Below are 23,961 nucleotides of genomic sequence, written 5' to 3' on the forward strand. Positions count from 1 at the left end.
AATAGCCCCTTTTCAAAAAAAAAAAAAAATCTGAACTTAGTACTTGCTAGCAGCAAACAATCTTGCAGGTTTATTGGTTACAGCTAGTATATCCAAACATCAAAAATTAACAGAACTTTCATCTGGGACTCTGGACTCTATATGCCATTCTGAGTAAGAAGCACACACGAGAATATAGGATCAAATTAAACCTTTAGAGACTCTCAAACTCTAAGCATTAATCAGATTATAATACCTCTATTCCATCTCACCTCTTCACCCCTGTCTCCCAAATTTTAATTCAAAACAAAAACAATATTAAACTATCAAAGATCTGATGTTCCCACGGTGACTAAGGTCGTATCTGTGGGGAACTGGTTCCAGGACCCCCTTGGATAACAAAATGCATGGACGCTCAAGTCGTTTGTATAAAATGGTGCAGTATCTGCATATAACCTACACACATCCTCCTGTATACTTCAAACCATCTCCAGATTACTTACATCTAATACAATGCAAATGCTATGTAAATAGTTGCTGGTGCACGGCAAATTCAAGTTTTGCTTTTTGGAACTTTCTGGACATTTTTTAAAAAAAATATTTTCAATCCTCAGTTGGTTGAATCTGTGGGTGCAGAACCCATGGCCAAATGTACTTCAATTTCTTACTTTGCAAAGAATCAAGTTCTTTCAAAAGTTCCTTCTCTCTGGCTTGCTGGTTCCTTAAGCATATGCCTGCCCGATGATCCAACCACGGATGGATGGATGGATGCTGGACTAGGGTGAGCTGTGGGATATTGGGCAAGGCCCTTATCCTCTTTCAGCTTCAGTTTCCCCATCTATAAAATGAAGAGGTTGGACTAATGTCTTCTGGCATCTGTTCCAGTCTTTTTTTGTCAAAATGTAATTATCAATCATTTCTAGAAATTATTCTGAAAGCTTGGAAATCTAACTGGTGAGAAATGTAGGTCTAACTCCAGGAAGACATAAATGAGGTTGTAACTTTACGACCAGAGAGACTGGGCCCACCAAAGTCCTGCTGGCTAGTAGGATCAGATCCCATACAAGTTGACCTCAAACAGTCATGCATAAAACCAATGAAGAAAATGTTCAGTTTCTGTCCCTAGGCCAGCACTTCCTGAAGCATGCTATGGAACACTAATTCTGTGAGCTGTTAACATGTGCTCCTCAAAACAAGGGCTCTGTGCACAATACATGTGAGGTACAGTAGGTTAAACAAATTAAAACAGGTTTCTTTATGTAGGACTTCTCACACCTATTAGTAATAAAAACCTGTCAGGTCCTCTGCTAGGTCCTCATTACACGCATTTCATTTAACCTTTACTTTACAGGTGAGACAATTCAGACACAGAAAGGTTAAGAAACTTACATAAAATCACACAGCTCATAAGAAAGAGAACTAGGTCTTAAACCAAGGTTTATTTATCACCAAAGTAGGTTCTCTTAATCACCATGTCACTGGCTTCCAACAGCCTCCAATATGCTAACAGATATCACCAGTATCCAAGAGGGGTCTATGATATACAGTGAATCACAAAATTATTTGTCTATAGACCTCTATTTCTTTCTTTGGAGAGAAACTCTGCAGGTTGTAACTTTCTCCAAGTTTCTCTGTCTTTCTGCTAGTCAGCGGAAAGCCACTCAATCCCTCAACACAGAATTTCAACTGACCACGAAGTAGAACTTAAAATATTAGAACTAGAGGAGATCTGAAAGATCTTTTCATCCAAACTCTTCATTTTCCAGAGAAGCTAGAAGGGGAATTCAGAAATTCTTAAAGTGGAAGTAACTCAGAGTAAGAAGAGGACTTAGAATCTAGACCCTCTACATTCTAACATATAACTCTTTCTAATTTAATTATTACCTTTAAAACATTTTTATGTGTGAGATTTTCAGCACAGAACTGATGGAGTAAACATTTCCCCAAAGCAAGTTACTAACTGGTTTATGGAAATATTTAGTCTTGTCTTTATTATTAAACTGCAACAAACTGTTAAAGGTAAAGGTCCAAGGGAATATTACCTGAGAATATCATAACTGGCAAAGTCCCACTGGTAGAGACCCAGTGCTGAACTACAGACAATGTATTTGCCATCAAAATGAAGTCTTGGCTGCAGGCAGATACTTCTATCCTCAGAGACAGACAACGTCTTTAAGCACTTACAGTTAATTTCTCTCCCAATTGGCCAAATCTACAGATAAGAGAAAATTAGGAAAGATGAGAGATCACATCACCATAGAAAAGCCTGTCCTTAAACAATGTGGCTTGTGTTTGTTGACGTCAAATACAAAGTGAAGTAAACTGGAGAGACCACAGGTTTTACAGCTGAAGCATGGGTTCAAATTCTGATTTGGCACATATGTGTTGTGTAATCTTGGGTAAAATATTTAACCTCTTTGAACCTCAGTTCCTGCCGTGAAGATGGTTAGTGCCTACCATATGGAACAGTTTAAAAGATGCAATAAAAATACATGTAACAGTGCTCTGTAAACTTTTTTGCAAATTGCTATTATTATTATACAAGTAAATGTTTACGTTTTCATACTTTAGATCTAAGAACTGAGGAGAGCAGGAGATATGTCTTAAAAAAAGGTAAGAACGCATCGAAGATAAATTTCTGTGGATTTTTTTTCCCCCTTCATTTACAAATCAGAGTTAGAAACTGCCTAGAACACAGGAAAATGAACAATTCTCTTCCCAGTGGGTTTAAGAGGGCTTAAAGACATTCCTTCCTCCCTTGAAATATTCCCCCTGTGCTACACTCTTTCATAAGGCAAATTAATGGAGGAAAAAAAACCTCACCTTGATCTCATATTTGTCTGCACTTAAAAGGATGTAGTCTCCAGGGCTGTGCAAGAGAGACTTGACTTTGCACTTTTGCAAGACCACCTAGAAATAATAAATATCCATGTTACAGAAAGCTCCTTTTAGTACTGTTCTTATCCCTTTTAATTAAAATATGAAAAAGAGCTCAAAATGATATGGTACGTGAGTAATCTATAACTCTATGTTAACTAAAACACAAGTTAACCTTTACTAAGAGTTTTACTATTACCAGATTCTTTACATTATTAGCAAACCTAAAAGTGTCTAATGTTGCCAGCATTTACTCTTAGCTTTAGTCTGGAAGCAAACACTAGGACTGACTTTAAAAATTATAAAACGTGACTTCATAAAAAATGTGAGGGACAGGAAAGAAAAAAGTCCATTCACATAGTAGATACAAATGACCTGTTTTCATAAGCATGTGCATCATAAAGGGAAAAGCACTCGACTTGGGACCAGAATCTGTCATATGTTGACTCTGCAGCCTTGGGCAGGACCATCTAACCTCTTCGTTTCTCAGTTTCCTCATCTTTAAAATAGGGGATGGGGCACCTATTATCTCAGATAATTGTAGTGAAAATGAAATAAAACAATGAAAATAATAATGTAACAGAAGCTAACATTCCATTAGCATGTGGGATAATCTGTGAACACTAGCTTCTGGTTATTTTAGGAATAAATCAGCATAAAGTGAGAGGGGAGGCCAGGCTCACTCATTCAGAAGCCTGGGTTGCAGATTCAAATGAAACTGACAGACCTGCTACTGAGTGCCAGGCACCTTGCTGGGTTCTGTCCCATCATCGCATTTAGTACTCACAGGAACATTTAGCAGATGATGAAACTCAGGCCCTGAAGGGAAGAGTAACTTATCTAAGACATCTCAGTCAGTGTCCTGGCCCCAAGTCCACTGTTTTTAACATAACACCAACTTGTCTTATATAACTTTTCTATTTAAAATTGAATGCACCCAGTACAGAATTTTTTCCCCCAATATTTTTATTGTGGTAAAATACACGTAACATAAAATGTAGAATCTTAACCATTTTTAAGTGTACAGTTCAGTGGTATCACTGGTCTTCTCACACAATCACTCACCCAGTCTAAAACCCACTAGTCATCGGATTTTTTCTTCTTCTTTGTTCCCCATGAGTAAGTTCAGTTGGCTTTACCTTAAAGACACATCCTTCGTGTACGCCCTTCTCTTTCTTTATTGCCACCCAAGTCCAAGCCGTGGGTCTCTTTTGCTTAGACTACTGCAAAAGCCTAACTGGCCACCCTGCATCCATTTGTGCCCCACTCTAACCCATTTTTCACTCAGCAGTTATCTTCTTAAAACATGAATCACACCAGACTCTTGCTCAGAACGCATCAATTGCTTTCTACTATACTTACAATAATCCAGAATCCTTAATGAGGTCTAGTAAAGCGTACGTGCTGGCCCCTCTCCCACACCTCCCCCAACTACAGCACAGCTTTGCTGACCTTCCAGGGCATCAGCTTATCAAATGTTCTAGGCTCTTTCCCACCCCAGGGCCTGTGCACATACGGCACCCTCTGGAACACTCCATTTACACAGTTACCTCCCATTTATTCTTCACATTTGGCCCCTTCTCTAAAAGCTTTCCCTGAATCAAACTGAATTAGACTCTGCACTTTTCCTCCATAGCACTTAACACAATTTGTGAACTTGTGAAATTACTAATAACTATTCCTCCTACTAGACTAACATTCGCATCAAGCCTGGGTCTGTTTTGCTCACTCTTGCATCCTTAGCCCCTCACAGAATAGCGTGATAAGCTCAAGAAAAGTGTTTCTGCATGGCATTTCCACTTTTTAAATGCCTTTTGATCCTCACAGCAATCGCTTTTTTGAAAACTAGAAGACATCACAACATTCTTCTAAAGATCCTGTACATTTTTGTTTCACTTCTTGCGAGCATTATTTTCTCCTCCTTCCTCCTTCCCTTTCTTTGCAATTTATTTAAACTAAAAAACCAAAAAACACTGTCCACCCATTTCTCCCACTCCCCACATCCCACCCCCTGCCTCTGGCAACCACCAATCTGTTCTCTGTATCTATGAGCTTGGCTTTTTTTTTCCCCTGTAGAGTCCACATATAAGAGAGATCGTATGGTATTTGCCTCTTTTTTGTCTTACCTCACTTAGCATAATGCCCTTGAGGTCCATCCATTTGTCACATATGGCAAGATTTCATTCTTTTTTTACGGCTAAATAATATTTCAATACATATATCCCTTCATCCATCTATGGACACTTTGGTTGTTTCCATATCTTGGCTATTGTAAATAACGCTGCAATGAACATGGGGGTGCATGTATCTTTCTGAGTTAGTGTTTTCAATTTCTTTGGATAAATACCCAGAAGTGGAATTGCTGGATCATGCGGAAGTTCTATTTTTCATCCTTTGAGGAACTTCCAAATTGTTTTCGGTAGTGGCAGCACCAATTTACATTCCCCTAAAAGTGAACAAAGGTTCCCTTTTCTCCACAATCTCACGAACACCTGTTATTTCTTGTCTTTTTGATAATAGTCATTCTAACTAGTATGATGTGATATCTCATTGTGGGTTTTTTCCCCCTAATATTTATTTATTTAGTTGGCTGTGCTGGGTCTTAGTTGTGGCATGTGGGATCTTCATTGCCACGTGTGGGATCTTTGTTGCAGCATGCGGGATCTTTTTTATAGTTGCGGCATACAAGATCTAGTTCTCTGACCAGGGATCGAACCTGGACCCCCTGCACTGGAAGCGCAGAGTCTTAACCACTGGACCACCACGGAAGTCTCTCATTGTGGTTTTGATTTGCATTTCCCTGATGATTAATTATGTTGAACATCTTTTCATTTACTTGTTAGTTGTTGTCTTCATTTATCATCTATATGTCTTCTTTGGGAAAATGTTCAGATCTTCTGCCCATTTTTTAATCAGATTGTTTGGTTTTTTGCTATTGAGTTGTATGAGTTATTTATCTATTTTGGATATTAGCCCCGATCTGATATATAATTTGCAAATATTTTCTCCCATTCAGTAGGTTACCTCTTAATTTTGTTAAGTTTCTTTTGCTGTGCAGAAGCTTTTTAGTATGGTGTAGTCCCACTTATTTATTTTTGCTTTTGTTGCTTTTGGTGTCAGATTCAAAAAATCACTGCCAAAACCTATGTCAAGATGCTTACTATGTCTTCTTCTAGTCTTAAGTTTTATGATTTCAGGTGTTAAGAAGTTCAAATCTTTACTCGATTTTGAGTTAATTTTTATGTATGGTGTAAGACAGTGGTTGAGTTTCATTCTTTTGTATGTGGCTCTTCAGTTTTCCCAACACCATTTACTGAAGAGACTGCCCTTTCCCCACTGTATATTCTTGGCTCCTTTGTCATAAATGAAGTGACCATATATACGTGGGTTTATTTCTGGGCTATTTATTCTGTTCCATTGATCTATGTGTCTGTTCTGCCAATACCATAGTTTTAACTACTATATCTTTGTCCTATAGTTTGAAAGCATGATGCCTTCAGCTTTGTGCTTTTTCAAGATTGTTTTGGCTTTTTGAGGTTTTTTGTGGTTCCATACAAATTTTAGGATTATTTGTCTTATTTCCTTGAAAAATGCCATTGGAATTTTGATAGGGATTGCACTGAATCTGTAGATTGCTTTGGGTAGTATGAACATTTTAACAATACCGATTGTTCCAATCCATGAGCACAAAATACCTTTCCATTTATTTGTGTCTACTTCAATTTTCTTCATTAATGCCTTGCAGTTTTCAATATACACGTCTTTCTGTTATATACTGGTTAAACTTATTCCTAGGTATTTTATTCTTTTTGATGCAATTGTAAATGGGACTGTTTTCTTTATTTCTCTTTCTGATAGTTCATTATTAGTGTACAGAAAGGCAACAGATTTTTGTGTATAGATTTTACATCTTGCAACTTTACATGTAGTTTACAAGTTCTAACAGTTTTCTGGTGGAGTCATCAAAATATCATGCATCTGCAAATACTGACAGTTTCACCTCTTCCTTTCCAACATGGATCCCTTTTTTTCCTTTTCTGCTCTGTCTAGGACTTCCAATTATATGTTGAATAAAAGTGGCTAGAAACCAGCACAATGTTCTTTTAAAGAGCCTGTACATTTTTCTTCCACTTTTTGCAAGCATTTTCTTTTTTAAAATGAAAATTACTTTTCTGATTTAAAAATATGCTTATCCTAAAGGGAAAAAAGTACTCAATCCCACAAGAAATAATCATCTTCAACATTTTAGTGCAAAAACACATTCAGAAACTGTCGTCATACTCTACATAGTTTTTTGTATGTAACCTGTTTTATTTGCTCCCTCCACCCACCTAATATATTGTGGGCATCTTTCCATGTCCATAAGTCACTCATTCATTGAACTATTTACTGAGTGTCTTTTACATGCTGGTCACTGTTATACACCATCATGCTTTGTGGTTGTATCTATCCCATCTTATGACTCATCTACCACTTATGAGGCAGCATCTACCATCCCCCATCCCACCCCCAGCTCCCCCACCCTCAGCAAGACTGATGTCAACATTTCTTCTGTAGGTCTTCCTACCTTGGTGACCCATTCTGTGTGCCCGGTGAGTGTGTTCAGGCACGTCCCAGCAGATAAAGCCCATACTTTCACAGTGAAGTCTGCAGAGCCACTCACCAAGATGTCCAGTTCATCATTGTAGTCGACGCTAAACACTAGTATATACAACACACACAAAGTTAAAATACACCTTTGCCTGTCGGTCTTTCATAGTAGAGTTCAATTACATTTATTCTCCCTAGCCGCCCAACTGTATAATTTCTCAACCAGAACTACTGTAGGAATGATGCTTTCTCAACTAGCAATTTTATGCTAAAAAATATATCCATTTCAAAATTCTTGTTATTATCATAGCTGATAATTCTAAGGATGAAAAGTTCCTGGAATAATACAATCTCTTATACTTGTACTAGCTTCAGAGTGAGAGGTAAACCAGTGTAGGAGATAATGGCATTTCTTCTCAGGACTGCCTGCCTGATACTACACGTAACTTATCTAGCCTATGCAGGAAAAACAGAACATAGGTGGACCTACTCATATTTGTACTATTTACTGCAGTAAGATAAAATGTCAAGAGTATAAGCTGCAAAACAATACCCATACTCAAGAAAAGCCAGTGTAATGAGAAAAACAAAACAAAGATCTTAAAGGTAAGACTAAGCCATTCTCTCAAACTGTCTGATTTTCTTTAGAGCTCTATCCCCAGCACCTAAAACAGTGTCTGAGTATAGCAAGTACTCAAATATTTGTTTTTAAATGCCTGCCAAGCTCTAAAGGAACACTGGGGACCCAAAGATGAAGACACTGCTCTTCTCTTTAAGGAACTCAGAATAAGTGAGGGGTGGAAGAGGAAGTCCAAAAAAAAAAAATAAATGTTTACCTCTTGCTAGGGAAACACCAAGGAGAATGACTAACTCTGCCCAGGGGTATCAGGGAGGACTTCAGGGAAGAGGCGATATTGGAGATGGGCCCTGAAGGATGAGTAGAATTTATCAAGAAAAGAAAGAGAATACTGCAGGTAGAGGGAAGAGCAAAGGCATGGAGTTAGGTAAAGCCACAGCAATGTCCAGGGAACAGCAAAGAGGAAATTTTTTAGAACAGGGCTCTCAAAGCTGACCAGGTATAAAATCACTTGGAAGTCAATGTACAACCCTGGACACTGTGGAAATATTACACTCAGTTTGATATATAAGTTCCACGTTAAATCATGTATCTTCAAAATATTAATTTCTACAACAAACAAGTGGTAGCAGAGAAGACTGAAGAAAAACGTACAGGATGACAAACAAAATGTGGGGGGACTTGGTTTTTTGCCATAAAACAGCTAGGTTTACATTAAAGAATTACTGAGTACCAGGTACGGTGCAAGGAATTCAGGACCTAAGTGTGAATAAGACAGGCAGGATCCCTGTCCTTCTGGAGCTTACAGGTTGGTGGGGAAACAAGGTTATCACACTTACTTGTATTGATATGATAAGTGTTACACACGTATTGGGAAACCTACAGCAGAGAAACTCAACCTGTTTAGGGAGTCCAGGAAGGCTGCTCGTAAGTGTCTCAAGAGCATAGACTATGATTCTCAGGGGCTAATGCAGTGGGTAAAGGGCAGAAAGGAAGAAGGGAGCAGCTGCACAAGAGGCTAGGAACTTCATCAACATGATTTCTGCACAGAGCTCCAAAATACAGTGAAGCAGAGGGAGAAGCTCAGATCTGAAGGCTATGTTCAAATGACCAGTTTTTTACAAACTAAGGCTGCTGTAAAATTATTGTCAACCAAGCTCCAATTTGATATAATCTGTATAGTCACTCCAAATGATTTCCAGTCCTAATTCTACAAATAAAGTGGACTGAATTTACAAGTGTAGCACTTATTCAATTTGGAGGTATGGAATCCGATCAAAACAGAGGGGGCTGACTGTTCAATAGGATATAAATGAAACAGGGGAAAAGAAGAACTGCCTCTCCTAGCATAAGGGTATAAAGGACATAAGAGTTAAAAAATGGGCCAAGGAAAAGCAAAATTAGGGGGAAAATTCCAAAAAAGAATAACTTGAATAAAGGGATTAACTGTAGTGACTGAGAAAGAAATTGGGGGAAAGACAGGTTAAATTAAAAAACAAAAACAAAAAAGGGATCACATTCTTGGCTCCTGGCTTTAAGGAATGAGGGTAAAGTAGCTGTTGAAACCCTTGAAGAAAGGCAACCCACCCGCCCCCGTGTGCCCCCGGAAGTGCTGGGTCCTGGCTCCGGAACTCCATTCCCAGCAGGCCACAGTGTTGTCAAAGGAGCCTGTCACAAGCTTCTGCTCATCAAACTTCACTGCTGCACAAGTGTGGGTCTGGATGCCATAAACACACTGCCCTGTGCTCACATCCCATAGTTTTGCAGACAAGTCATCTGACCCTTCAAGAGAAAAACAGGGAGGTTAGTAAGAAAACAAACATTAAAGAAGGAAAATCAATTCCCCAAACCATGGTATTCTTAAAGGAGAACCTTAACAGTCACCTCCTCTAGCACTCTCACTTAATAGCTGGGAAAACCAAAGCATGGAGACAGTAACACAACTTGCTCTGGGTCACCAGAATACTGTTAACAGCCCAGGGACTGAGTCCAAGCCTTTTGGTTTAGTCCTTTTCCCTTAACTTTCCAGGTTATAGCGTGGTGTTAGACTAAAGCACCCTTTGGTGTTTCCACTTGTAAATTTTCCCAAATCTTTGGCTATCATGAGCTCTCTGATTTAAGCTTAAAATGGTGGGTACCACCTATGACTGGATGTGTACACTTGCATGCCTGTCCATTACCCAACAATTTTGAACAAATAAAGAATGTTGAATAGTAAAGTTGTCTGCTGGAACATGTTCTACTCTAAGGCAAATCATAGATAAGCCTCCAATCACTGGTTAACTTCTGCAAAGGCTAACTGCTAATTTCTTGAGCCATCTTGAAATATGTGAAGGAACTTCAAAGAAAACTAGACATAAATTATTCTCAGACATTCACAACAACTCAACAAAGAGCTTGTAAAGCCTCTTAAGATTCTGCAGAAAAGAGGGTAGGTTTTACTTCTGCCTCTGATGAAAATATTATACTGATTATGGTGACAATTCAGGACCTTGTCTTAATCACATTTAAAATCCTAACGATGAACTCATGTCTCACAAGTTACCTGTATAAAAGTAAGAATAAGAATTGACGAAGAGGGAATTCCCTGGCAGTCCAGTGGTTAGGACTCTGCGCTTCCACTGCAGGGGAAACAGGTTCGATCCCTCGTCAGGGAACTAAGATCCTGCATGCTGCAGAGCGCAGCCACAAAAAAAAAAAAAAAAAAAAAAGAACTGACAAAGAAAAACCATTTTGAAGCTACAAAAATGCAGTCCCTGTAATAAGGACATGGTATCTTGGAAAAGCACCAACTCATCAGTTTTCAAAAAGCTTAAATGACTAAATAAAGTTAGCCACAATGCCACCTTTAAGGGTTGATCAAGAGCCACTGTTTCAGACAATGGAAAAATAGCTATCAGTTATGAAAGAGGCAGAGTATGAATTTCAACTGGGGCAAACCCTATGAGAGCATACTGAAATGAAGACTATATTTGTTGTTATTTTACTATTTAAGGATTCAGTTTCCTCTCTATAAAATGAAAGATGAGATTTGGCTGGTGGTTCTCAATGGGCATATGAGGCATCAGAATCATCTGCGGAGCTTTATCAAAACACACGTGCAAGGCCCTATCTTCAGAGATTCTAACTTAGAACATCTGAGGTAGGATCTAATTACCGTAAAAGCTTGCCAGGTGATTCTAATGTATTAGCAATGCATTGAGAACCAATGATCTAGAACAATACCATCCAATAGAAATACAAGGCAAGACACATACACAGTTTAAATTTTTCTAATATCTACTTTAAAAAGTACAAAAAAAAGGGGACTTCCCTGGTGGCGCAGTGGTTAAGAATCCGCCTGCCAATGCAGGGGACATGGGTTCGAGCCCTGGTCCGGGAAGATCCCACATGCCGCAGAGCACCTAAGCCTGTGCGCCACAACTACTGAGCCTGCACTCTAAAGCCCGCAAGCCACAACTACTGAGCCCACGTGCCACAACTACTGAAGCCTGTGCGCCTAGAGCCCGTGCTCCGCAACAAGAGAAGCCACCGAATGAGAAGCCCACACACCGCAATGAAGAGTAGCCCCCGCTCGCCACAACTAGAGAAAGCCCACGCGCAGCAATGAAGACCCAACGCAGCCAAAAATAAATAAATTTATTAAAAAAAAGTACAAAAAAGGGAAAATAATTTAATATTTTTAACTCAGTATGCCAAAATTATCATCTAACATGTAATCAATATAGAAATTAATGAAATAGTTTACATTCTAAGTCTTCAAAATCCAGTGAGTACTTCCTATTTCACATCTCAGTTTGAACTAGCCGTATCTCAAGCGCTCAAAAGCCATACGTGTTGAGTGGCTACCACACTGGACAGCACAGGTCTAGATAATCTTTAAGGTCCTCTCAGCTTTTTGGTCCAGTCGGCATTTTGTGACTATATTTCTAGGAAGCAAAGCAGGAAAAGAAATCATTTCAGATCCTATCTGAGCTTGGTTCTGATTTATTGCCAGTGTTCAGCCAGGGTCTCATTCATTCATTCATTCAACCCATATTTAGAGAACTTCTGTGTCAGGCAGGGCTCTTGCTCTTATGGTGCTTAGTCTTCCTAGGAAGACAAAAAGGCTAAACAAACAATAATAATTCAGTACAGTAAGTGGTGGGCAGTACAAAAGCCCATAGCAAATACAAGGGGGGGAGTAAAAGGAGAAAGCGCCCCAGATGAAGCTCCGCTGAGTTTACAATCGTGCTCCTCAATATCGAGGTGTTCCATGAACATGCCTCAGGAGATGGAGCAACTGGCTCCACAGCTATAGCCTCTGCTTTGTTGTTAAGCCAGGCTGTGGTGTAGGACTGTTAGAAGAAGGAATTTCATGGCTTAAAAAAACCCCCAAACTTTCAGGTATTAACTAGTTGAAATCTAAAGGATGAATAAAGTAATCAGCACCCTCTCCCCAACCGAAAAAAGCAGTATATGCCAGAGCTCAGCCTAAATTTCTGTAAAAGACTAGACAGTAAATATACTAGGCTTTTTGAGCCATAGAGCCTCTGTGGTAATTACTCCACTCTGCTGGATCCAGCCCCTGCAGTTTGTGGTTTACCAATCGCTGGAATATAACTATTAAAGCACCTATTAAATATCTCTATATATTACATAAATATATGTGAATAGGCATTGGGGTCGATTCATAAAGAACTACTTGAATCCATTCTAAAAACTACCAAGGAATTATTTACAATGCTTGTCAAAATGCATTGCCTAAAACATGGACACTGATAACAGTTCGGTATGACTGGGAAATAGTGGCAAGGTCAGGCTGGAGAACTCGGTCGGGAGGATGTTTAACTATGACCTTATCTGCATTTCTGAAAGATCACTATGGCTGCATCAAAGGAAATGGTTTGAAGGGGAGCAAAACTGGAAGCAGGAAGGCCAGTTATAAACTAGGAGGGAGGATAGAGAAAACGTGGCCTATACATACAAAGGATTATTATTCAGCCTTAAGAAGGAAGGAAATTCTGACATACGTGACAACATGGAGGAACCATGGAGACATTATGCTAAGTGAAATTCAGTCAGTCACAAAAGAACAAACACTGTAAGATTCTACCCATGAAGTACCTAGAGTAGTCAAATTCAGAGACAGAAAGTAGAATGGTGGTTGCCAGGGGCTGCGGAGGAGGGAATAGGGTGTCAGTGATTAATGAGTACAGTTTCAGTTTGGGAAGATGCTAAAAGTTCTGGAGATAGATGGTGGTGATGTCTGCACAACAATGCACTTAAAATGGTTAAAATGATAAATCATATATACTTTACCACAATCTGATAAAAAAAGGGAAGATTATCTAAATTAATTATTTAAACTAGTTTATATAGGAAAACGTTAGGTCATTCAGTTTTACACCCTAATAAACATCAGAAAACAATCAGGTTGGGTAAAGAGGTTGTAAATGATACAGCGTAGAGGAAAGTGAAAGGGGACTAAATGTAGACTATTGTTCATTATATAAAAAGGGGAAAAAGCCCTCTCAACTCAGAAAACAGGGTGAAAACAGTCTTTGATATAAAAATTACAGAGATGGGTAATGTAACAAAGGTAAGCAGAAAAATGAGCCGTAACCCAAATGGAGTAAGCTATCTTATCAAGTTAAGTTTAAATATTTAACTGGTAGAAACAGATCTCAGCTCTCAAACCACCCCTCTGAGTTATTTGACTCTGTTAACCAACTGAATAAACATTTACCAGTGCCTCTTCAAGTCAGGCAACTTTCATTCTCCTTCTTGAAACTCTCTTCATTACCCTTGTTTCTTTACCTCTCCCCTTTCTCTGAGTACACTCAAAGGATCCCCCCTATGCTCTATCTTCTCCTCTCTACATCTCCTTTTAAAATTTCACTTACAGCCATAGCTGTGATGTGACTAACTCCTAAATCATTCTCTCTAGCCCTGAGCACTCTCCAAAGCTCTCACCCAGCATTTCCAGATACTGTGGGAATCTCCACTTTGACAGCCAACTGAATTCAGTTCATCCCAAATTGAATTCCATCTATCCTCTTGAATTTATCCCTTCATTTTCTATTCTTTTACTACTACTACTATCTTCCCAGTTATACACGCAGCTAGAAGCCTTCAGCCATTTTTGAAATCTCCCTATTCCTTACCACATATCCGATTCATTGCCAAATCCTGTCAATTCTATTTCAATAGCTGCTCTTCTCTGCAACTGCTACTTTTAAAAATCTCTACCCTTACTATCCTATATCTAGACCTATTTAAGCTCATCTAAACTGCAACAGACTAGTAATTTAAATTGGAAGCGCAAGATGTGTCTATGTCAAAGGGTATCAATAGAATTAGTATCATCTCCTAGGGGGAACACTTCAGAAATTTCTAGGGTGGCTTCACTGTCACAATGAGAAGACATTACTGGCATCTACTGGGCAGAGTCCAGGAATGCTGGACATCCTGCAATGTTTGCAGAGCACAAAAAGAATCTGTATTCTGCATGACATTCCATAAAGTTCTGCCAGATATTCGTAAGTGAAAATCTTAGTTATCTGACTGAGCCTAAAATCTGTTTTACAAAGAGTATTAGCAGTTTAACTGTATACCTAATTTTCTGTGAGTGTAACAACCAGATAAACTGAGGAAAGACGTACTTTCCTGGGAACTCTAAGAGTCTTTCACCATTTGAAAAGATGGCGTCACAGATGGTATCTGTGACACAAACACAACATTCTGCATTCACAGCTGTCATGTTCACAATGATAGTACACATAGGTGTAAACATCTGATTACTTTACCACCTTCTAAGCCATGCTTGAGCACGTGTTCAATATGTATTACTTTAAATCACAGTCCTCTTATTTCTCCTCTGGATCAAAGTTTGGGTATTATATTGATTTTTTAAATGTGTACTTATAGATAAGTTACTTCCATGATTTTTACTTCATGATAGGAGAATACTGTAAAATATGTCATCAAAAGAGGACCTGGGTCTGACAGAAACAAGAAACACTAGTTTATCTGAAATGGAAAGCTCTGAACTCGGCCCTTTTTCTGCTCAAAAATCTTTCATAGTTTATAGAAAACTGTCCAAATACATGTTCCTGGCATTCCAGGCTTGTGAAAACACAGCCCAAGCCTATTTCTTCAGATTATACTCTAGGAGTCTCTCCCTGATTATATTATAAGATTTCAGTCAATATGGGTTTTCTTTATTTTCATCCTCCATGCTTCATGCTTGGCCCTTTCGAATGCTGATATTCCTACTGTAAAGCCCTGTGTATCTCAACTCTCCAAAAATCTATACATTCTTCAAGACCCAACATAAACACTGCTCTACTTTCCCAAATGGAAGAAATCATTCCTTCTTCTGAACAACTATATAATTTTATTCCCTCATACAATTCAACGGTATCACTTTTTTGGTTGGTCTCTTTTTAATTAAGATATAATTGACATATAACATTATATTAATTCCAGGTGTAATGTAACGATTTGATATCTGTATATACTGTGAAATGTTCATCACAGTAAGCCTAGTTAAATATATCATTTGATCGTACCTCTTTTATAGCTCTCGTTTTTCCCATTCGACTGTAAGCCAGAGGTCACAACACAGCCACTTACAGGTTGAATATGACCCAACCACAATATTTTAAAATTCTGAATAATACTTAAAAATTAATACTTTTTAAAAAACGAGGATATTTCACAAAAATTTAGACTTGGGGCTTCTCTTGAAAAGTCAGATCTGACAACTCTGAGCCTGAATCCCACATGACAATAATTTACTACAGCAGAGCAGCAGCTATCCACTTCAGTGTTTTCTTATCAGCCACAGTTCACACGGAGACTTTTACTTAATCAGGTTACCTTCCTGATCCCAGTGTGTACGTTCTCTGAGGAAAGAACTGCTCTAATTCAGCTATGCATGCCCTCACACAGTCTGTCACACAGTAGGCATTTTATAAATAAATACCTACTGAACAGCACAAAGCACAATAGTTTCATTTCTTACCGTTTCAGAAATAAGGAGAATAACCACCTCATTCAATCCATACCATGTTAATTTTTAGCATTATCTATCTTTTTGGTAATACTGTTATATTGCTTGCTTAAGGGCTAATCTGAGAGTCACTGTAAATTTATTGCCAAATTCAGAATTTCCCAATTCAACCACAGTGAAAATACAAGCTCTTAAGTAACAAAGTGATACAAACACATGTTTAATTCTATTAACAAATATTTCTCACTAGTAACAGTCCCAGGAATGCTGCTTTAAACTAATGCTTTGGATCATTTTCAATAAACAAAGCATAATTTTCCATATGCAAACCTGGTGAATTTAATCATATTAAAAATAACACAGCATATAGACCCACCTGGAGAATAATCTTAAAATGCAGGGTTGGGTCCACAGTTATCTGCAGATATTAACTCTCCAGGTAGTTAAGGAATTCAGTGAATGTATTCCATTTACTTCTGTGCCAAGTAACAGGTTTTATGGCATTTTAAATGCGAAGTTTAACAAGAAATTAAGAAAAAAAAAAGCTGGAATTGGTTCTGAAAATGAGTCAACTGCCAGTATTGCCCCAAGTGTGAATAAATGCCAAGCTCAAAGGCAATATGGCATCTTAATCTTTAAAAAAAAATTACCTGCCGGTGATCACGAGGCGAAAAGGATATTGAAAAGCCATCACCACAGCTGGGAAAGTACATCAAAGTATAAAAGAACAGATGATGTTGTTCCAGTAATCAGGCTTTTTATAGGACAGGGAAAATAATGTAAGCACGGAGTAATTTCAGGACAGCAAACAAACAAAACCATGAAATGCCTTAAATTTAATGTTTATTTTATAAAACTGACAAAGTGTCTAGCATTTCAGAGAATGTCACCATGTGAGAAAATGTACATCCTCAATGAATAAAGAAATGCCATTTTAAAACAATATTGAGAAATCATACCTCTCTTAATTATTAAAAATATTAAAACTGAGTCTGGTAGGACTCTGAGGGAGAAGCAGGTTACTTTAGACTTTGCTGTGGGCATAGCATCAATCCACTATATCTGGAAAGGACACTTAAGAGGAGCTAGAAAATCATTCATACGTCTGGATCTGGTGATTCTACTCTGAGGCTTCTGCCCCAAATAAATAATTCAAGGGGAAAAAATAATGCAAACAAAAATATTTATAAAAATAGAAACAACCTGAATATGCATAATACGGAAATGGCTAAATAACTATCATATATTTACACAAAGGAACAGTATATACTATTAAAAATGACAACTATGTAATTTAGGTAATACTCAAGTGCTTATTAGAAATCATTCTGGATGATTTCTAATCATCCAGAACACGGAGTATCCCTATACTATATATATTATATACGATGGAAGTGAATAGGCATTGCTATCATTGATGAAGAACTGCCTAGAGCCATTCTAAACTTTGAGAATTATTTACAACACCTATCAAAATGTATTGCCTAAAACATAGGCACTAATTATAATCACATGTAGAAACACATGCCCATTATAATTGGAAGATAAACATAATTCTAATTTTAATGATTACATTTGTTATAAAAAGTTACCTAACTACTTGCTTAGTTTTAAAATATACCCAACTGTCTTCATTCCCATGCCCAAACTCTTCTAATTCTTCTCACCACAGGATCTTAGAGCAGGAGAGAAATATCTCCTTTTCCATATTTTATAGACAAGGGAACAAACACAGAGAGGTTACATAATTCTTCCAAAATGACCTATTTGCTAGGACTAGACAGCAACTTTTCTACTGTTTTTTTCCCCTAAAATCATAGCTGATAGAAAAAAAAAAACAAAAACACCCCAACATGGAGGACTGTACATGGACGAAAAGCACAGAAACAAGTAGAGCTTTCTGACACACATCACGTTTAAAAAAATGTCTGGAGCTTTCTTCTCATAAAATTTTATAAAAATAATTGTCTTCTCAGAGTGAAAAAGGATAAAGAGGAGAAAAACCAGTCAGGGATGAAGGGATAATGCCATTAGAGATATCTTATATAATTAACAATTGCCGTTCTCAAGCCTGAGGAGTATTTTGTTCTATTTGTAAGATTACACTCTATGAAATGCAAAAAAAAGTTCCAGGCTCTCTTACCTGTACAGAGGAGTCCATCTTTGTAGTAAAGTGCATACACTCTGGCACTGTGTCCAATTAATGATGAGGTCTCAAAGGCTTCATGGTCCTCCAGTTGCTTCATTCTCAAAATAGCCTTCAAATAAACCTTCTTCCAGTGCAAAGCGTCCTGAACAGAATCATCTATCTGCCAGCCCAAATTTTTACAGGCAGTCTGCCACACCTCTGTACAGGCACTTATCACCTTATTCCACTGTTTAGAGACGAGGCAGCATGTGAGTAAAGTCTGAGGATCGAGCCATTTTAACAAATAAAAACTGAGCTCCAGGGGAAGGAGTCTGAGGAAGTCCCGCTTGAGGAGAGTCTCCAGGTTATTGGAGAGATGCCTGAGCTGGACTGCCCCACTCAGACTAATCAGGTGATCCAGAGTTTCATTTTTCTGCAAGTCCGTCAGAGAAAGAAATGTAACAGAAATGTTATCAAGCCATGTCTCAAAGTCCTTTCTCTCCATAAGGTTATGGAAAAATTTACCTGTGGCACATCAAAATATTGTGTTAGTTCTGCTCAAAATGACCGTTCAAGCAAGACTGCTAACAAATGAAGTATTAAAAATTAGTGTAAAAAACTTGGTATTACAACATTATGCTTAGTTACATTACAACTTTACAGTTAATACACTGTATTTATCTGAAAAATTTCCACGCACACAAAAGAAAATACATTTGTGGAATCATACTTTAACAAATCATGACCTCCAAAACATAACTCAATGAAATTTATGCTGGTGTGTGTGTGATTTGCTCCTTTTGAAGTCTAGCACATGCTACATGCATCTTCACAGTAAAAGATTTACAGAGTATTCATTCCTTATGAAACAGTGTATTCTATACAATGGAACCCCCATCAAAACCATCATAATACCATTTCCTTAATACACTTTATTTGGGCACTAAAATCACAAAAATAAGCACAAGGATGTGACAACCAGAAAGCATGTCTCCGGAGCAGTAATTTGAGACACTGGTCATCATGCTAGGTACAACCTGACCTGTTACTAGAATCACAGAACTGACTACTGGCTTTTGCAATAGATGTTCAGGCAAAAAGGTCTGGGGAAGAAAAATAAGCAGATGCAGTAAGTTATACGGCTCATGTATTCTGGTTCTTCCACTTCCTTTATGGCACTGCCTGTTATAACGTGAATTACCAAAGGCCTTATCTGGCCTTACATAGTCTGTTTTTATAAGCCTCATATGAGCTGGTGACAACTCTTAACCTCATGTACCCCAGAGAGCCATGAGGGTCCTGGAGGCCTGCACAAATAAGACAAATCAGTAACCCTGATGCTTAAAAAACACCCAAAGAAAGGGACCATCATCTTCACTTTGCAGATGAGGAAGCTGCAGGTCAGAGAAGGTAAGCGATTTGCCTATAGCCAACAGAGCAGACTGAAAGCCAGTGCTCTCAAGATCAGTACTCTTCTGATCAGGTTGCAGGAGAACTGCAAGCTGGCGATAAAATCTGGGAGCACCGAGCCTGATGATATACCACCTTCCCCTTTAGGGCTAAATACAACAAAAAAAACTTACAAGTATCCAGCAACACATACTATGTCAAGGTGTCAACACACTCTTAACAACGGGGACTAAACTAACAGGAAGAGAACAAAAAATAAAGCAAATCATGTAAAAACCATCTTTCCCAAGATAGGCCATGTTGGTAGATATTAGTGCTGGGTGATGGGTACATGGAGATTTTTTATTCTATTTTCATATGCTGAAACATTTCAATGATTAAAAAAAAGAATAAAAACTTTCCTTCTAATCTGATCACTCAGTTTCCCATCAGATTATCATACTAATTTAAAACCTTTATGTCCAAATTAAGGGCTTCCCTGGTGGCACAGTGGTTAAGAATCCGCCTGCCAATGCAGGGGACAAGGGTTCAAGCCCTGGTCCGGGAAGATCCCACATGCCACGGAGCAACTAAGCCTGTGTGCCACAACTACTGAGCCTGTGAGCCACAACTACTGAAGCCCGTGTGCCTAGAGCCCATGCTCCGCAACAAGAGAAGCCACCGCAATGAGAAGCCCTCGCACCACAATGAAGAGAAGCCCCCACTTGCCGCAACTAGAGAAAGCCTGTGCGAAGCAATGAAGACCCAATGCAGTCAAAAATAAATAAATAAAATAAATTTATTAAAAAAAAAAAACTTTAAGTCCAAATTAAGGTAAAAGAGGAAAATAAACTCCTTTCCATATATGTCATCTAGATCAAGATCTACACAAATATCCAGATCTCATCGTCCAACTTTGTTAATGTTATGGTATGTAAAAATCATTTTCATTAATTTCCCAATATCTAATTTGGCGGGAACGTCATCAGACAAAAAGCAGTCAAAGCAAATAAACCTCTTCCAATCACATCATCTGTTGTCTAATATTTCTGAACAGTGAATGGACTTTAACCCTGAGGGTTTGGGCTAGGTAGGATTTATTAATTTAAGGATTTACTTGGCTGCCGAAAAACGATGATTTTACCAAAAGTTTTATCAACTTAACACAAGATAACAAGCCTCCTGGGACTTCCCTGGCAGTCCAGTGGTTAGGACTCTGCGCTTTCACTGCCAAGGGTCTGGGTTCGATCCCTGGTCGGGGAACTAAGATCCCACGAGCCACTCGGCACAGCCAAAGAACAAAACAAAACAAACAAACAAACAAAAAACCAAAATAACAAGCCTCCTCCTTTTTCTGTATCCTAACAACCTTTCATCTGTAATATTTCTGGAAAAGTTTTACTTTAAAAAAATCATTCACAGCAAGACCAAAAAAAAAAGTTTCTGTGGACATTGACAAAATGTCACAACAGCTAATTAGTTAATACTGGCCAATTAAAAACATAACCAAAACATCTGCCCAGGCATCATTTTTTACAGTGAAGAAGCAGGGGGGCTTCCTCTATCTCACCTGCACCGTCACACACACACAGTATGCCACAGGTCCATCACAGAAACGCTGACATTTATGTAAGATGAACTGGACACAACACAAATTTATAATACCCGTGAAAACAATATCATTACAAAATAACTAAGAGACATCATACAGCATGCCAAATCAATGTACCCATGACACCACAGAGATTATGGGACGAGTTTTCCAACGAGCACCTTAAAAAACCCAGCCATTTCTGATATTTATATACTCTCCTAACTCCTCATAAGAATTTTTCTTCCCACTCTTACATTAGAAATTGCCCTTTAAGCTACTGAACCCTTTATGGGAGGCTCTTTTCCAGTTCTTCATCTTTCCCTGTCATGAAAAAGGCATCCTTTTAAAATAAAGCAGGCCCCATTAACTTTGCAGAATGCACTATTTTAAAAAAAATCACCTTTTGTTTCTCTAAAAAATTAACTGACTCTGGAGAGAACTTTCTTAAGGTCACTGGTCTAAACTGAACTCTTAGAGAGCCTCTAGGAATATCATGTACTGGCAGCAAAGGTCCCATGGGGAAAACTTCAGGAAGTGGGATTTCAATTCAACTGAAGGAGGAGCTTTTAAAACACCAGAGCTTTCCAATAATGGAACAGCTGCCTCCAGAGTGGTGAGCTTCCCATTACTGGGAATGGTCAAGGACAGCTGGATACAGAGGCAGAATGAGGTAAATGAAAATGCTCTGGAGTCAGTCAAACCTTTTACTGATTCAGCCACTTTCTCTGTGATCATGGACATGTTCAACTAACTTCTAAGCTTCCGTTTTGTCATCTGTAAAATGGAAGCTAGCTCACCTTGAGGGCTGTGAGAATCAGGACCAGAGTAGGCACATGCCTAGCACAGAGCCCTTGTAAGTTTTATTACTATGAATAGCTGGCAGGAAAGCTCCACTAACATCCCTTTCAACCCTATGACATTACCACAGTTTATCTTAAGATGGTGTAAAATATACAGACCAAAAAACTCAAGTGCTCAAACTTACTGGGAATTAATTTTACAATTAAGGGCAGTTACTGACTTGAGGCTATGATTTCCCACTAGGTGCATTTTCTCTCCACCCTCTCCACACTCCATGGTGTCTCATCCTTTTTTCCTCCCCTCAAGACTAAACATTAAACTTGCCCTTCTGCCCTCAATAGTAACAATCACAGAGCTCTGAAACAGGTGGATGATGAAAAGATTCCTAAACTGGGAGATGGGAGACCTGGGTTTGGTCTCTGGTTCTGCCATTAACTCCCTATGTTCTCTTAGGCAACTCTCATCTTTGCACTGGTTTGACAGACTAAAGTACTACTCATAGATATTACCTCACTTGATTTTCACAACCTCCTGGAAGGTATCAGAACTGCCCTTAACTAATAAATGAGGAAATTTATGGCCCCAAAGGTGGAGTGACTGTCCCAGGGTCCCACAGGAAGGAGCAGGTGCAACATCTTTCCCAGCCCCCACCCTCCAAAACCAAAACCAAACCAAACCTATACTCCCAGGTCTTACTAAAGATACAACATTCTCCATTAAACATGATGAATGCATTTTCCTCTCCTCCCTCAGGACCCGGCCTAATCAAGAGAGAAAGCAAAACACTTGTTGCCCTTGGCTTCATCTTCCCTCTCTTTTCTTATCAAGTATAGCCAGCAGTTTCAGAGTACAGAGGCTCTGAGCTTATCTAAATGAACTTACATACTTATATTTTGAATATTCAAGAAGCTAGTAACACTGGTTGCTTCCAGAGAATGCTGGAGGGCTGAGGAATAGGCGTGAGGGCCCCTTTATGAATTTAAAACCGTGTGAATATCAGTTCTATGTAAATCCGCCTTCAGTTTTAAGCTGAATTTTTAAAAGCTTTGAAAGAATACAAATAGTGTTTCTAAAATAAGGGCTCTGCAACCCCACTTGTTGCTGGGTGACCCTGGGCAAATCGCTTCCCCGATCTCAAGCCCAGTTTCCTCACTTATAAAAGGTAACCACGAACCGGTAACCCTACAAGGGTTTTTACGAGGAATAAACAGGATAATGCACTTAAAACGTTTAGCACAGTACCCGCACACTGTAAGCCTACAAGAAATGCCGGTTACCATTATTCAGCATTAACCTTGTTATCTTTCTTGCAAGCAGCAGTCCACATACACACCTGTTTCCATGGCATACCCACAATTATGGCGCAGTCCCTCACATTAGTACAGCGCTTTGTACTTCATAAACCACCTCTCCACACTTTATCATCTTTCAAACTCATGGCAGCCCTGGGACATCACTGTTAACTCATTTCGCAGCTAAGGAAACTGAGGCACTAGGAGGCAGTCACTCCGAGACTCAATTCTCCCATCTCTAAAATCAACTCCAGATCCCTTCAACCCGTTCGTCGCTCCCGGGTCCCCTGCTCCCGGAGCCGTGTTCCGCGCGGCACTGACCTGAGCGAGCGCCCCGGGGCCCGGGACCTCGCGCCGGGCTCACACCGACTAGGCGCGCTCGGGCCGCCAGAGCCTCGCAGCGGCCGGGTCCGCTCCGCAGCCATGGCGCCTGCAGGGAGAGAAAGACAAACAGCCCGAGGCGCGGCGGGTCAGCAGAGGCGCGGGCGCCAGGCAACCCCCTCCCCGACCCGGCCCCGCCTCACATACAGACCTGGACCTGCGGCCGCCGCTCTGGGTCCGCAGCCTCACAGGGGAGCGGCTTCCGGTGCTGCCTGCGTCATCTCCGCGCGTCCCTCCACCCGCGGCGCCCAGCGGACGCGGCTGCACTTCCGGCCCCGCCTTAAAGGGGAAGTGGGAGAGCCGAGGAGCGTAGAGGGAGGCGGAGCATGCGTAGGTCCGCTTAAACCTGTGACGCAT

The 23,961-nt window shown here is 39.4% G+C and overlaps 1 protein-coding gene across 3 annotated transcripts in view; it reads right to left on the bottom strand.

Moving 5' to 3' along the window:
- Nucleotides 1-23,961, bottom strand: part of FBXW2 (F-box and WD repeat domain containing 2) — a 31,548-nt gene extending 7,587 nt beyond the window's left edge. The window contains exons 1-7 of one of the 3 annotated variants that reach the window (XM_007178120.2): nucleotides 23,756-23,961; nucleotides 23,545-23,653; nucleotides 18,163-18,672; nucleotides 9,611-9,805; nucleotides 7,424-7,557; nucleotides 2,803-2,889; nucleotides 2,022-2,191 (exon numbers count right to left, since the gene is read on the bottom strand). In XM_007178120.2, coding sequence (XP_007178182.1) covers nucleotides 2,022-2,191; nucleotides 2,803-2,889; nucleotides 7,424-7,557; nucleotides 9,611-9,805; nucleotides 18,163-18,652 — 1,076 coding nt within the window. In that variant the 5' untranslated portion in view covers nucleotides 18,653-18,672; nucleotides 23,545-23,653; nucleotides 23,756-23,961. Of the gene's footprint in view, nucleotides 1-2,021; nucleotides 2,192-2,802; nucleotides 2,890-7,423; nucleotides 7,558-9,610; nucleotides 9,806-18,162; nucleotides 18,673-23,264; nucleotides 23,514-23,544; nucleotides 23,654-23,755 lie in introns of those variants that run through there. The other 2 variants (XM_007178119.2, XM_007178121.3) reach the window with 2 other exon arrangements.

The sequence above is a fragment of the Balaenoptera acutorostrata genome, chromosome 6 (assembly GCF_949987535.1).
Source record: "Balaenoptera acutorostrata chromosome 6, mBalAcu1.1, whole genome shotgun sequence".
Classification (NCBI taxonomy): Eukaryota; Metazoa; Chordata; class Mammalia; order Artiodactyla; family Balaenopteridae; genus Balaenoptera; species Balaenoptera acutorostrata.